Genomic DNA, 14,051 nt, shown 5'->3' with positions numbered 1-14,051 from the left:
AGCCTTATTCCTCCACTACCACAAATAAGCAACCATGAAAATATACAGGTATTCATACAGGTTCTAGCAAGATCTACCATATACAATGTATTAGGGTTATAGCAAGCATTGCACCAAAACAAAAATGCTGTTTCTTGCGTAATGGAACCAATATACAGTATGAGCTCTACCATAAAAAACCCTGTTCTTATCAACACGCCACCAATTTAAATAGCACACTATAAACCAGACAATTTGAGGCATACAAGAAACCGGCAACGTAACTGTAAGTCCCCTAACTAGAGGCACCCAATTCTCCATTGAAATTAGTATCAGTTACAACTTGCAAATAAGAACATATATGCCAAACGGCATACTATTTCCCTCTGAACATTGTTACTTTATTTTCATGTTAAAATATGGGCCCTTAAGACCTAGAGAGTAAGTTGGAAAGATATCCATAATGTAGAGAGTCGGATTGACCCACATCAAGTAATTAAGGTAAGCTAGATATTGCAAGGATAGAATATAAATTAGTTACTTTTGGCCATAGTCCTCAAGTAAACAACTACATTCCATTAAAGGCATGTTAACAATTTTAAGAAAATATATTACATTTGATTGAAGCCACCATTCCAGCAAGGCAAATGCATAATATACTAAAACTAACAGTGTTATAATCAAAATTCAGAAACAACTCACATTCATAATGCTACTTCTGTTTCTTATTTCCCAATATAGGCAATCTCAAAGGAACCGCCTTCTTCTTGGAAAATGCACTAGTCCTACTTTCTTCCCGTTCATCGTCCTCACTGTCATCTAAATCATCTCTTGCAACTGTGGTGGACTCTTCAGCAATTTTGGCCCTTTTTCTTTTTTCAGCACCCAATTTGGCATACAATTTCCTGTCAACTGGGTCATCTGAAGGCCCAACTTTGGATTGGCGTGAAACTTTTGCACCTAGCCCAAGCCTAGAAACATTTGTCATGGTAAAACATGTAAAAATAATTATCATAGCAAGTAAACAAGTACATTATATAAACATGTAGAAGTTAAATAGTCAACCGTTTAATGCAATTAATTGTACTGACCTAGAAGGTCGACCCTCTATATCAGCATGTGTTGTTCCATCATCTGCATCTTGGTTCATATTATTTACCCATATCTCAGCCTACAAATCAGAATGGTTAACAGGTAACTACCAGCAGCACTGAAAATAAACTATAAATTCTAGATCCAAATAACTATAAATTGCTTCTAACTGAGGTCCAATATAACAGATGAAAATTTTATATTATTTGAGAAAATCTCTCAAAAGTCAAGATCATTTAGTGTCATTGCTTATGAGCTTATGTGGATATTTAGTGTGTAGTGACAATGCCTTCGCTATTGTGTTTTCTATGTGTACAAGTTAGGTGTAGTAGCCAAGTTGAATAACACTATTCAATGCATAAAACTAACTGGGAATAACCTGAACATTTGATGATAAAATACTGAAAGATAGAGTATGGAAAAGAAAACAATTCCTATTGTACAATAAAACAGCATACACTGAGAGATAGTTGGGAGCAAGTTTTGCATTTTATTCCAAGTTCAAACAGAATATAAAGCTGCTTTGTTTTATAAGAAAATGATGCCTTCTAGAATAGTTCTTTATTTTACAGGAATCAACACCTTGCAAACATATATAAATCAAATAGTGTAAATCTTTCAGAACGATGGAAGTCAATTTCTAGAGTAAGTTCCAGTCAGTAAACAAATCTTTTGTTGTGAAAATATGCACCTTCTCAAATTATATTGTTAACCAGCACTGACAACAAACCTAGCAAATACATCAATCCGGACATAAAGTAATTCACTATTCACTTGACAAACACAAAATACCTAAACCCTATTCTCCATCTAAGAAAACATATGCAAAAAGAATAAAGTTTACCAATTTCAATGCCTTGTCCAACTTAACAATTTGAGAACCACTGATTTTCTTTGGTTTTTCTGCAACACTCATTTTAGGATCTTCCTACCCTGACAAATGAAGGAAACAACATAATACGTAAACAGAGTTGTGCTTTTCAGACCCTTGTCGCAAACTCGCAATGTTATAATACTCAGACCTATCATCAACATAGGGCCAAGGTGGGTCAGGCTAATTTATAAACCTATTGGGTCTGATGCGGGAAGCAAATTAATGTATTATGAAAAGGAAAAAACACAGTTACATAAACCTATAAGGTTGGGTGCAGTAACCAAATTAGTGCATTATGAAAAGGAAAAAAAACAGTTACGCAATTACAAAATCACATAAGTTTACACAAATTCTTTACTAAACCTATTCGATTTGGTGCAATTACCAAACTAGTGAATAAAAAAATAATTGATTAATTTGTCATTGTTACTTTTTGTGATACATTAGATTTGTGCTCTCTCATCCTTCAGAATCAGATCACAGAAAAAACACAGTTACACTTTTCAGTTTCCTCTTCCGGTCTCCATTTTTCTCATTCTAAAGGTACTTCTACTTTCTCTGTTTTTTCTCCACTTCTATCTTACACTTATATTTGCGTTTCTCCATCTCATTGTTTTTTCTATTTCCCTTATTTTAGTGCATTTTTTATATATGATGAGGTTTGACTATCAAACTATCTAACTGTACACTGATATAGAGTGTGGAAAGTGGCCAACCAAAGTAGGGCCATATCCTTCAAGATAAGGACAGATTCATCAAATTCAAACCTTAAAATTTCACTCATTCTTCAACTACAAAAAATCATATTTTTTTCCTAAAAGCAAAATGAATAGACTACAAAAAAAAATAAAACGAATCTTCAAACCAATAATAAAAAAACATATACAAATTCAAAGTTTACTAACAAATCAGACAATAAACAGTCAAGCTTGCTGAAAAGTGAAATCAACAAAAGATTGAACGATCCAGAAATAGACACTCACAGATCGATGTTGTGATATTCAAAAGGAGAAGGATCCAGAAGTGATTGAAGAACAAAAGGATAAAGAGAGCTAACGAAGTCAGATCATTGGTAATTACACAACCAGAATTACTTTTCCACTCAATCCATGTGAGAATCATGGAACAAAGACCCTTTTATTCTTGTTATTTTCATAGTGTAATTGTTTTTCTGGACGGTGTTCCCATGAACTCAAATTCAAGTATCAAAATTAAAATTGTTGCCATTAATCTATACTTGGCTGCTAACTTCATTTATAATGTCATGTTCATAATTATTAAGAAAATAAGATTTACATACAATTGTAAAGAAGCCCACCAATGACTTTACATACAACTGTACCTTAGTTAACAAAAACAAATACTTTTCATCTATTCTCCATTGTTACAGTAAAGATGAGATTATTATATGGCTTCATAACCAAATAACCAATCAATAAGCCAAAAAAAAAGAATACCTTATGTGCTACAAATGTTGGTGGCATAAACAGTGTGAAATCTCCATGAACACGTAGTCAATTTCTTAACGTAGATGCTGGCCTTCGTGCAAGATATATTGATGAGATGAAGCGTCAACTCTCTATAACTTCAAACCAAATATCTCAAGCTGTACATTCTGTGAGTTAATGTTGCCTCCTTTTGTTATTTTTTATTTTGTTGGTTCCAAACCCTGATATATGGGCTAAATGGGCTTTTTTTATTTATTTTTAAAATATCCTTATTATGTAACAAAATAATCTGCATATATATAATTTTCTTTTACTCGAAAAAGATAAAGTTTTAAATAACCAGATCAAAATTCAGTGTTTACAAGTTACACATTTTAATGCGTTCAAATATTATCCTTAGCCGTGTTATTGTATTTGGATATATCACAAATCATTGCTAAAGATATGAGTGATTTAGGTTGACCTTTTGTTCTAAAAATTGTGTTCTTAAGTGGTTGAAATTCCCCACCTTACTACTTGTTTTATAGCCATTTTTTAATGTTGTATAATAAAGTAGTTAGATTTTGTGAAGGTTATAGATTCCTTATTCTCTTGCTAGTTATGGCAAGAAAGGAGTAAAATGATAATTAAGATGTCATGTGAAATTTTGGATGATATCAGAAGCTGAAAAAATGAAAATTGAAGGAAGGTATCTAGTGCTCAAACACATAACACTAAGTGTCATGGGGTCCACTTTCTTCACCATTTCCTCTCTGGTTTTAGCTTTCATTGCCAACTTTAGTTAAACTTCCCCTTGTTGGAGTTGGATGATTAACAATATGGCTATTTTTTGTGATTAAATGGTTTATTGATGAATGTTTATTTTCTTTATAAAGCATTTATTTATTCTCTTATTGTTATCATAGGTTTGGTCATCCTAGGGTTGGTTTGTTTATAATGCATAATACAATTGTAAAATTGATGTTAAATCGTGCTCATTGTTATTAGTTGTCATGTTTATACAATATGTCATAGGAGACGAGTATATATTTTTTTGTGTTATCATATATGATTAAATTTTAATTAAAAATAAATGTTTTTCCCCTCTACAAATTGTCCTTGGTAGCGGCACCAATTTGTTGAAAGGTTATTACTCTCATTTTTGGTGTGTTCGTTTTTTTGTCAAGTAAGTGAACTCGGTTTTATTCTTTGTTCGTCATCTCGGCTTTGTTGAAATAAATTCCAACGCCGGTATAATAGTTTCGAGAATATTCCAGTTACAACTTACTTCTAATAACCATGTGAATAAGTTATTCTTTCTTTTCCCCATCTCGGTTTTGTCAAGATTTTATTGATTATCTCTACATATATACGTCTCTATACAAGTTTTTTCTATAGGAATTATATTATCCAATCATTGTTCTTAATGCTCTTATCTTGAATAACCAACCTTAGGAATTAAAGTAATAATTAAGGGATTGAAGCTCAAATATCAAAGGAATTGGAGTTGGGGTATTCTTGTGGATTTCATTATAACCAATAATTTATTGGTTTCACAAAATAGTTTCTTCCAATTCGCAGGTATTTCTGATACCATCCTATTTTTCTTTTATTTTTTTCTCTTCTATAACCAATTTGAAATCTTTTAATAACCATTAAGTTACAACACAACTAAACTTCTATTGTTATTTGTTGTTAATTTATATGGTATGCTTGTACAAATTTCACTACTCACTATGCTAGATATCGTAATTAACAACGGTCAACAGTACAATTTTGAATGACGTTATTGAAAACGAGGCAAAAGAACATCAACATCGCATACTAAAGCAAGCGATGTCAATGTGGGTCACCTCAACAGCGCATTCTTGACACAACGCTATCGAACATCAGTAACGTTAGTGCTAATTGAATAAGTTATGTTTAATAACATATTTGATAGAAAGCGTTGTTAATGTTAATCAATTCCATACCGCATAATTAAGAAAGTGATTTTGAAGATGACATAGTAATAGCGTTTTCTTAACTATGCACAGTTGATTTTATATGACTTTTTAAGTGTTAGGGATATTAATGGTTGAGTGGTTATACTTCCTTTATTTGTTGAAATATTAATGGTTGAGTGGTTATGCGTCTCTTCATTTGTTGAAATATTAATGGTTGCTCATCTATAAATATTGTGGTCACTTCATGTTCTATTTCATCAGTAAGGGTATGTTTTTCTATAGGAGTATGTTCATGAAGATAGGAGGAAGAAAATACAAAGTAACTAAAAATAAAGCATACAACATATCTCAACAACTTGAAGTGTTAAAAGTGCTAAAGTTGTGTTTCTGTTTCAGAATCATGTCAACAAGGTCTTTAACATCTTTTGATTTGGCAAAAGGATCCAGATTTAGAAGGAAATTAAAGTGAATGTTATACAAGATTTGTGTGAGATGAAGATTTAATCTGCAAATTATTTAGTTCATTGATTTCTCTCATTCAATCAGTTCATTACTTTCCATCATTGAAATCTTATCAATGATGTCTTTAACATCTTTTGATTTGGCAAAAGGACCCAGATTTCAGACGGAAAGTGACTGTTATACAAGATTTGCATGATATGAAGAATTAATTTGCAAATTATTTCGTTCATTGATTTTCTTCATTCGATTCATTGTAATCTACCAAATCATTTAGTTCATTAATTTTCTTCATTCGGTTCATTGTAATCTAACAAATCATTTATTTTATTAATTTGCTTCATTCGGTTCATTTTAATCTACCAATTCATTTAGTTCATTATAATATATCTTACCTCTTTGAATGAAGAATGAAAAATTATTTTGGATGTTAATTTCTATTTGTTTTGTTATTTATTTGAATGGTTATTTTCTTTAATATTTTTGCAGTTCCATATTAATAAACACAATAAACAAATTAACAAAACTTAATAAACACAAAAAACAAATTAACAAAACTTAATGTTTTATATTTTTGCAGTTTCATATTAATAAACACAATAATATGGTAATTTACTTCATGACAACTTCGTGTTAATTAACTTATTTTCATGTTGTATATATTTTGACCAGTAATATAAAATATTAATTTAACAACGCATAATTACGAATACGTTGTTAATTTGGAAAATGAGTTCAGTTTAACAGCGCATAATTAAGATAGCATTGTGAATTAGATTTTATTCAATAGCACGTAATTGAGATAGCATTGTCAAATAGATTCTATTTAACATCACATCATCCAAGAAGCATTGTTGATGTGTTCATGAAAATGAGGAGTAAACAGCTGGATTCATAACAACAGCGCAACCCTTAAGAAGCATTTTGAAGAGGTCAATACAACATAGCTATTGTTAATATGCGTTGTTGAAGAGGTCTTATTAACATCGTTGTTCAATTGTTATTACAGTTTAAATATCTAAAATATGAATCGATTCTCTCTACACTCTCAAACTTACTCGAAAAAGAAACCTCATACTCTCAGCAAACCTTCATACTCTCATAAACCCTCATACTCTTAGAAACCTCAAAAAACTTCATCAATGGCTTCCCAAAGTATTGAATTAGGGATTTCCCGACCTATTTCACTTTAATTACATAATATTGTATTCACTCTGCTTGGTGAGCTTAACTCCAAGCTTTAGCTTTAGGGATTTATTCTCATTATAATTTTTTGTTACGCTTACATTATATTTTTTGTTAATAGAAAATGGATCAAAAATGGATGAGTGTCAATCGATTGACAAAGGAGTATGAGGAATGAGTAAAATCATTTGTTATGTTTGTAATTGAGAATGTTGAAAATCCTAATAGAATTGTATGTCATTGCTTAAGATGTTATTACGCAAACCGAATTACTCCAAATGAGTTAAAATTTAATTTTGTGTGTCATGGTATTGATCAAAGTTACACATGTTGGACAAGACATGGTAAGAAGAGAGACGTTGTTGATTGTGATGATGAGATGAATATAAAATACAACTACACAAATGCATATGAAGACAGTCGTTTCGAGGAAATGGCAAACATCGTCGAAGAGGATCTTCAGGATTGTCCCGAGATGTTTCAACGGTTGATAAGTGATGTTGAGAAACCATTATATGATGGTTGTACTAAATTCACAAGATTGACAGCAGTGTCAATGTTGTATAAGTTGAAATCTATTAATGGATGGACTGATAAGAGTTTCACCAACTTGCTTGCACGTCTGAAGGATATGTTGCCGGAAGATAATGTGCTCCCTTCTGGAACTTATGATGTAAAACAAATGGTACGCTCCATTGGCATGAAATAAACTAGGATACATGCTTGTAAAAATGATTGCATCTTATTTTTTAATGAGTACGCTTCATTAAAGTTTTGTCCTAAATGTAATGCATCACGATATAAGAATGAAGACTCAATTCGCAAAAAGGTTGTATGGTATTTTCCCATCAAAGCAAGATTCAAGCGTATGTTTAGCAATACCAAAGATGCAAAGAAGTTGACATGGCATGATGAAAAAAGGATTAAAGATGACAAGCTTCAGGATCCTACAATTGATCATGACTATCCTTGTTTTGAACAAGAATCAAGAAATCTACGTCTTGCATTGTCAACAAATAGAATTAACCCACATAGTGTTCAAAGTTTCTCCTTTGCCGTTGACATGTGTCCAATTATTTCAAAAGCTAAAGCGTTTGAAAAATAACTTTGGTAAACCTTTTGCAAAAGAAATTGTCATAAATGGCTGGAAGAAAAGGTCAATCTTCTTTGAATTGCCATATTGGAGTTCATTATATGTAAGACATTTCCTTGATGTTATTGTTGAAAGGTTTTTCTGAGGATGTTTTCCCCCTCTACAAATAATGTGAGTTATCTGACTAACAAGGAATCACATTACAAAATTCCACTATTAATTAATTAATGATACAGATTCAATCAAGTTTTAATGATAAGGCAAATATGATAGCTTCTCAGTCTTTTACATTAGCAGAGAAAGCCAAGGCATAATAAAGTAATGTTGCTGCAGAAAACCTGAAAGTACATTTGACCCATCCCACATAAGACTGAGTAATTAAGGAACCAACAACTTCCACCCATGAAACTAGATCAGCCATGAATAGAAGGCAGCAACTCTTACGGTAGCTAAGACTTTCAGCCTTGGAGACTGAGGCACTTCATGAATTGGTGGAACCATCTTCTATAGGCAGGCTGAATATTCGAAGATTACTGTCCATTGATCCCACTGCTATATATTTTGAATCTGGACCAAATTTTACACAGGTGGCTTTCCCTGGGAAGAGAAGGGGCAAGTGGCGTCTTAGTAAAAACTATACAATCATGAAAAACTATAATACTAGCCTTTCATACTTGGTATTTTTTGCTATCAAACACTTTAGTTGACTATGTTGAAATGTAAGTTTTGCAATTATGTGAGACCTAATACTTTTGTATGTATATATTTTGATGTTGGAAGTTTAAGTTTTAAAGCTGAAGTTTTTATTATTGTGTATATGTATGTCTAAAAAATCAATATTTGGTAGGATCTTACGATCTGTGTTATGATCACACGTATTACGTTTTCATTTACCCCTTCCGATCTTATGTAGGATTTTTATCTTGTAAACTATGCATATAAGTTCCATTCAAATACTGACACGGCTTTAATTAAAATGCAAGCATATAAGTTGTGCAATAAGAATTGAACCAAAGATGATATCGGCTATAATAGACTTGACTGGACTCGTGTAAATAACAAAAGAAGATTGACCAACAAGTCAGAAACCAAGGCAATGAACTAGTACCAACAAATTTCCAATAATTTATATATTCAACAGGAATGGATGAACAAATATCAAGAACAGAACACATGTTTACAAGGGGTATACACATTCTAGTCTGTATGTGGGGAAAAAGAGAGTGATTGGAACACCAAGCTCCATATAACTATAGATGTTGCACAAGAGATGAACTTATAAGAACAATTTCCTTCCTTAAAAATAACAAAAAAAGTAAATCTTCTCAAAATAGAATTGTAAGCAACCATTGGTTTTATATTAGGTTATGTTCCCTAACATGCATGGAAAAGGAAAATACAATAAAAATGCATGGAAACCTCATTTACCAAGACCAGCCACCGACAACTCATTAAATATAATATGTGGATTCTATGCAACTTAGTGCTCACAGCATATGGAGCTGACAGCATATGTGGATTCTATGCAACTTACTTGCCTCTCCCCTTGCGTTGATAAGGCTACATACATCTACCCTCTCCAAACCACACTAGGTGGGAGCCTTGTAATTGAGCCGCCCTTTTTAAGGATTGTCTTTTTTACACAGTTTAAAAAGATTAGCCGGATTTTATTTAACAGCCCACAAGATAAGCAACCGTGAAAATAGCCTTATTCCTCCACTACCACAAATAAGCAACCATGAAAATATACAGGTATTCATACAGGTTCTAGCAAGATCTACCATATACAATGTATTAGGGTTATAGCAAGCATTGCACCAAAACAAAAATGCTGTTTCTTGCGTAATGGAACCAATATACAGTATGAGCTCTACCATAAAAAACCCTGTTCTTATCAACACGCCACCAATTTAAATAGCACACTATAAACCAGACAATTTGAGGCATACAAGAAACCGGCAACGTAACTGTAAGTCCCCTAACTAGAGGCACCCAATTCTCCATTGAAATTAGTATCAGTTACAACTTGCAAATAAGAACATATATGCCAAACGGCATACTATTTCCCTCTGAACATTGTTACTTTATTTTCATGTTAAAATATGGGCCCTTAAGACCTAGAGAGTAAGTTGGAAAGATATCCATAATGTAGAGAGTCGGATTGACCCACATCAAGTAATTAAGGTAAGCTAGATATTGCAAGGATAGAATATAAATTAGTTACTTTTGGCCATAGTCCTCAAGTAAACAACTACATTCCATTAAAGGCATGTTAACAATTTTAAGAAAATATATTACATTTGATTGAAGCCACCATTCCAGCAAGGCAAATGCATAATATACTAAAACTAACAGTGTTATAATCAAAATTCAGAAACAACTCACATTCATAATGCTACTTCTGTTTCTTATTTCCCAATATAGGCAATCTCAAAGGAACCGCCTTCTTCTTGGAAAATGCACTAGTCCTACTTTCTTCCCGTTCATCGTCCTCACTGTCATCTAAATCATCTCTTGCAACTGTGGTGGACTCTTCAGCAATTTTGGCCCTTTTTCTTTTTTCAGCACCCAATTTGGCATACAATTTCCTGTCAACTGGGTCATCTGAAGGCCCAACTTTGGATTGGCGTGAAACTTTTGCACCTAGCCCAAGCCTAGAAACATTTGTCATGGTAAAACATGTAAAAATAATTATCATAGCAAGTAAACAAGTACATTATATAAACATGTAGAAGTTAAATAGTCAACCGTTTAATGCAATTAATTGTACTGACCTAGAAGGTCGACCCTCTATATCAGCATGTGTTGTTCCATCATCTGCATCTTGGTTCATATTATTTACCCATATCTCAGCCTACAAATCAGAATGGTTAACAGGTAACTACCAGCAGCACTGAAAATAAACTATAAATTCTAGATCCAAATAACTATAAATTGCTTCTAACTGAGGTCCAATATAACAGATGAAAATTTTATATTATTTGAGAAAATCTCTCAAAAGTCAAGATCATTTAGTGTCATTGCTTATGAGCTTATGTGGATATTTAGTGTGTAGTGACAATGCCTTCGCTATTGTGTTTTCTATGTGTACAAGTTAGGTGTAGTAGCCAAGTTGAATAACACTATTCAATGCATAAAACTAACTGGGAATAACCTGAACATTTGATGATAAAATACTGAAAGATAGAGTATGGAAAAGAAAACAATTCCTATTGTACAATAAAACAGCATACACTGAGAGATAGTTGGGAGCAAGTTTTGCATTTTATTCCAAGTTCAAACAGAATATAAAGCTGCTTTGTTTTATAAGAAAATGATGCCTTCTAGAATAGTTCTTTATTTTACAGGAATCAACACCTTGCAAACATATATAAATCAAATAGTGTAAATCTTTCAGAACGATGGAAGTCAATTTCTAGAGTAAGTTCCAGTCAGTAAACAAATCTTTTGTTGTGAAAATATGCACCTTCTCAAATTATATTGTTAACCAGCACTGACAACAAACCTAGCAAATACATCAATCCGGACATAAAGTAATTCACTATTCACTTGACAAACACAAAATACCTAAACCCTATTCTCCATCTAAGAAAACATATGCAAAAAGAATAAAGTTTACCAATTTCAATGCCTTGTCCAACTTAACAATTTGAGAACCACTGATTTTCTTTGGTTTTTCTGCAACACTCATTTTAGGATCTTCCTACCCTGACAAATGAAGGAAACAACATAATACGTAAACAGAGTTGTGCTTTTCAGACCCTTGTCGCAAACTCGCAATGTTATAATACTCAGACCTATCATCAACATAGGGCCAAGGTGGGTCAGGCTAATTTATAAACCTATTGGGTCTGATGCGGGAAGCAAATTAATGTATTATGAAAAGGAAAAAACACAGTTACATAAACCTATAAGGTTGGGTGCAGTAACCAAATTAGTGCATTATGAAAAGGAAAAAAAACAGTTACGCAATTACAAAATCACATAAGTTTACACAAATTCTTTACTAAACCTATTCGATTTGGTGCAATTACCAAACTAGTGAATAAAAAAATAATTGATTAATTTGTCATTGTTACTTTTTGTGATACATTAGATTTGTGCTCTCTCATCCTTCAGAATCAGATCACAGAAAAAACACAGTTACACTTTTCAGTTTCCTCTTCCGGTCTCCATTTTTCTCATTCTAAAGGTACTTCTACTTTCTCTGTTTTTTCTCCACTTCTATCTTACACTTATATTTGCGTTTCTCCATCTCATTGTTTTTTCTATTTCCCTTATTTTAGTGCATTTTTTATATATGATGAGGTTTGACTATCAAACTATCTAACTGTACACTGATATAGAGTGTGGAAAGTGGCCAACCAAAGTAGGGCCATATCCTTCAAGATAAGGACAGATTCATCAAATTCAAACCTTAAAATTTCACTCATTCTTCAACTACAAAAAATCATATTTTTTTCCTAAAAGCAAAATGAATAGACTACAAAAAAAAATAAAACGAATCTTCAAACCAATAATAAAAAAACATATACAAATTCAAAGTTTACTAACAAATCAGACAATAAACAGTCAAGCTTGCTGAAAAGTGAAATCAACAAAAGATTGAACGATCCAGAAATAGACACTCACAGATCGATGTTGTGATATTCAAAAGGAGAAGGATCCAGAAGTGATTGAAGAACAAAAGGATAAAGAGAGCTAACGAAGTCAGATCATTGGTAATTACACAACCAGAATTACTTTTCCACTCAATCCATGTGAGAATCATGGAACAAAGACCCTTTTATTCTTGTTATTTTCATAGTGTAATTGTTTTTCTGGACGGTGTTCCCATGAACTCAAATTCAAGTATCAAAATTAAAATTGTTGCCATTAATCTATACTTGGCTGCTAACTTCATTTATAATGTCATGTTCATAATTATTAAGAAAATAAGATTTACATACAATTGTAAAGAAGCCCACCAATGACTTTACATACAACTGTACCTTAGTTAACAAAAACAAATACTTTTCATCTATTCTCCATTGTTACAGTAAAGATGAGATTATTATATGGCTTCATAACCAAATAACCAATCAATAAGCCAAAAAAAAAGAATACCTTATGTGCTACAAATGTTGGTGGCATAAACAGTGTGAAATCTCCATGAACACGTAGTCAATTTCTTAACGTAGATGCTGGCCTTCGTGCAAGATATATTGATGAGATGAAGCGTCAACTCTCTATAACTTCAAACCAAATATCTCAAGCTGTACATTCTGTGAGTTAATGTTGCCTCCTTTTGTTATTTTTTATTTTGTTGGTTCCAAACCCTGATATATGGGCTAAATGGGCTTTTTTTATTTATTTTTAAAATATCCTTATTATGTAACAAAATAATCTGCATATATATAATTTTCTTTTACTCGAAAAAGATAAAGTTTTAAATAACCAGATCAAAATTCAGTGTTTACAAGTTACACATTTTAATGCGTTCAAATATTATCCTTAGCCGTGTTATTGTATTTGGATATATCACAAATCATTGCTAAAGATATGAGTGATTTAGGTTGACCTTTTGTTCTAAAAATTGTGTTCTTAAGTGGTTGAAATTCCCCACCTTACTACTTGTTTTATAGCCATTTTTTAATGTTGTATAATAAAGTAGTTAGATTTTGTGAAGGTTATAGATTCCTTATTCTCTTGCTAGTTATGGCAAGAAAGGAGTAAAATGATAATTAAGATGTCATGTGAAATTTTGGATGATATCAGAAGCTGAAAAAATGAAAATTGAAGGAAGGTATCTAGTGCTCAAACACATAACACTAAGTGTCATGGGGTCCACTTTCTTCACCATTTCCTCTCTGGTTTTAGCTTTCATTGCCAACTTTAGTTAAACTTCCCCTTGTTGGAGTTGGATGATTAACAATATGGCTATTTTTTGTGATTAAATGGTTTATTGATGAATGTTTATTTTCTTTATAAAGCATTTATTTATTCTCTTATTGTTA

The 14,051-nt window shown here is 32.2% G+C and overlaps 2 protein-coding genes across 3 annotated transcripts; both read right to left on the bottom strand.

Annotated features, from left to right (window-relative positions):
- Nucleotides 458–3,498, bottom strand: LOC109352666. Its single transcript, XM_019594818.1, has 4 exons — nucleotides 3,403–3,498; nucleotides 1,916–2,004; nucleotides 1,071–1,150; nucleotides 458–950 (listed from the first exon to the last, which is right to left on the bottom strand). The coding sequence occupies exons 2-4, from the start codon at nucleotides 1,985–1,987 to the stop codon at nucleotides 692–694; spliced, it is 411 nt and encodes a 136-aa protein (XP_019450363.1). The 5' UTR covers nucleotides 1,988–2,004; nucleotides 3,403–3,498; the 3' UTR covers nucleotides 458–691.
- On the bottom strand, nucleotides 9,755–13,268 carry LOC109352674. Of its 2 annotated transcripts, XM_019594829.1 has the most exons (5): nucleotides 13,162–13,268; nucleotides 11,675–11,763; nucleotides 10,830–10,909; nucleotides 10,441–10,709; nucleotides 9,755–9,774 (listed from the first exon to the last, which is right to left on the bottom strand). In XM_019594829.1, the coding sequence occupies exons 2-4, from the start codon at nucleotides 11,744–11,746 to the stop codon at nucleotides 10,451–10,453; spliced, it is 411 nt and encodes a 136-aa protein (XP_019450374.1). In that variant the 5' UTR covers nucleotides 11,747–11,763; nucleotides 13,162–13,268; the 3' UTR covers nucleotides 9,755–9,774; nucleotides 10,441–10,450. The 2 variants fall into 2 exon arrangements, with proteins under 2 accessions (XP_019450374.1, XP_019450373.1); XM_019594828.1 differs by lacking the exon at nucleotides 9,755–9,774 and having other exon boundaries at nucleotides 10,217–10,709; nucleotides 13,162–13,265.

The sequence above is a fragment of the Lupinus angustifolius genome, chromosome LG07 (genome assembly GCF_001865875.1).
Source record: "Lupinus angustifolius cultivar Tanjil chromosome LG07, LupAngTanjil_v1.0, whole genome shotgun sequence".
Lineage (NCBI taxonomy): Eukaryota > Viridiplantae > Streptophyta > Magnoliopsida > Fabales > Fabaceae > Lupinus > Lupinus angustifolius.
Note: the sequence above shows the minus strand (reverse complement) of the source record. Positions and strands in the feature narration are given on the sequence as shown.

What these genes read in the sequence shown, in the direction of transcription:
- LOC109352666 (XM_019594818.1), bottom strand. Translation starts at nt 1,987, where the DNA reads ATGAGTGTTGCAGAAAAACCAAAGAAAATCAGTGGTTCTCAAATTGTT. An exon ending in TGGACAAGGCATTGAAATTG is followed by an intron (nt 1,151 to 1,915) that starts GTAAACTTTATT and finishes TCTGATTTGTAG; the next exon opens with GCTGAGATATGGGTAAATAA. An exon ending in ATAGAGGGTCGACCTTCTAG is followed by an intron (nt 951 to 1,070) that starts GTCAGTACAATT and finishes AAATGTTTCTAG; the next exon opens with GCTTGGGCTAGGTGCAAAAG.
- LOC109352674 (XM_019594829.1), bottom strand. Translation starts at nt 11,746, where the DNA reads ATGAGTGTTGCAGAAAAACCAAAGAAAATCAGTGGTTCTCAAATTGTT. An exon ending in TGGACAAGGCATTGAAATTG is followed by an intron (nt 10,910 to 11,674) that starts GTAAACTTTATT and finishes TCTGATTTGTAG; the next exon opens with GCTGAGATATGGGTAAATAA. An exon ending in ATAGAGGGTCGACCTTCTAG is followed by an intron (nt 10,710 to 10,829) that starts GTCAGTACAATT and finishes AAATGTTTCTAG; the next exon opens with GCTTGGGCTAGGTGCAAAAG.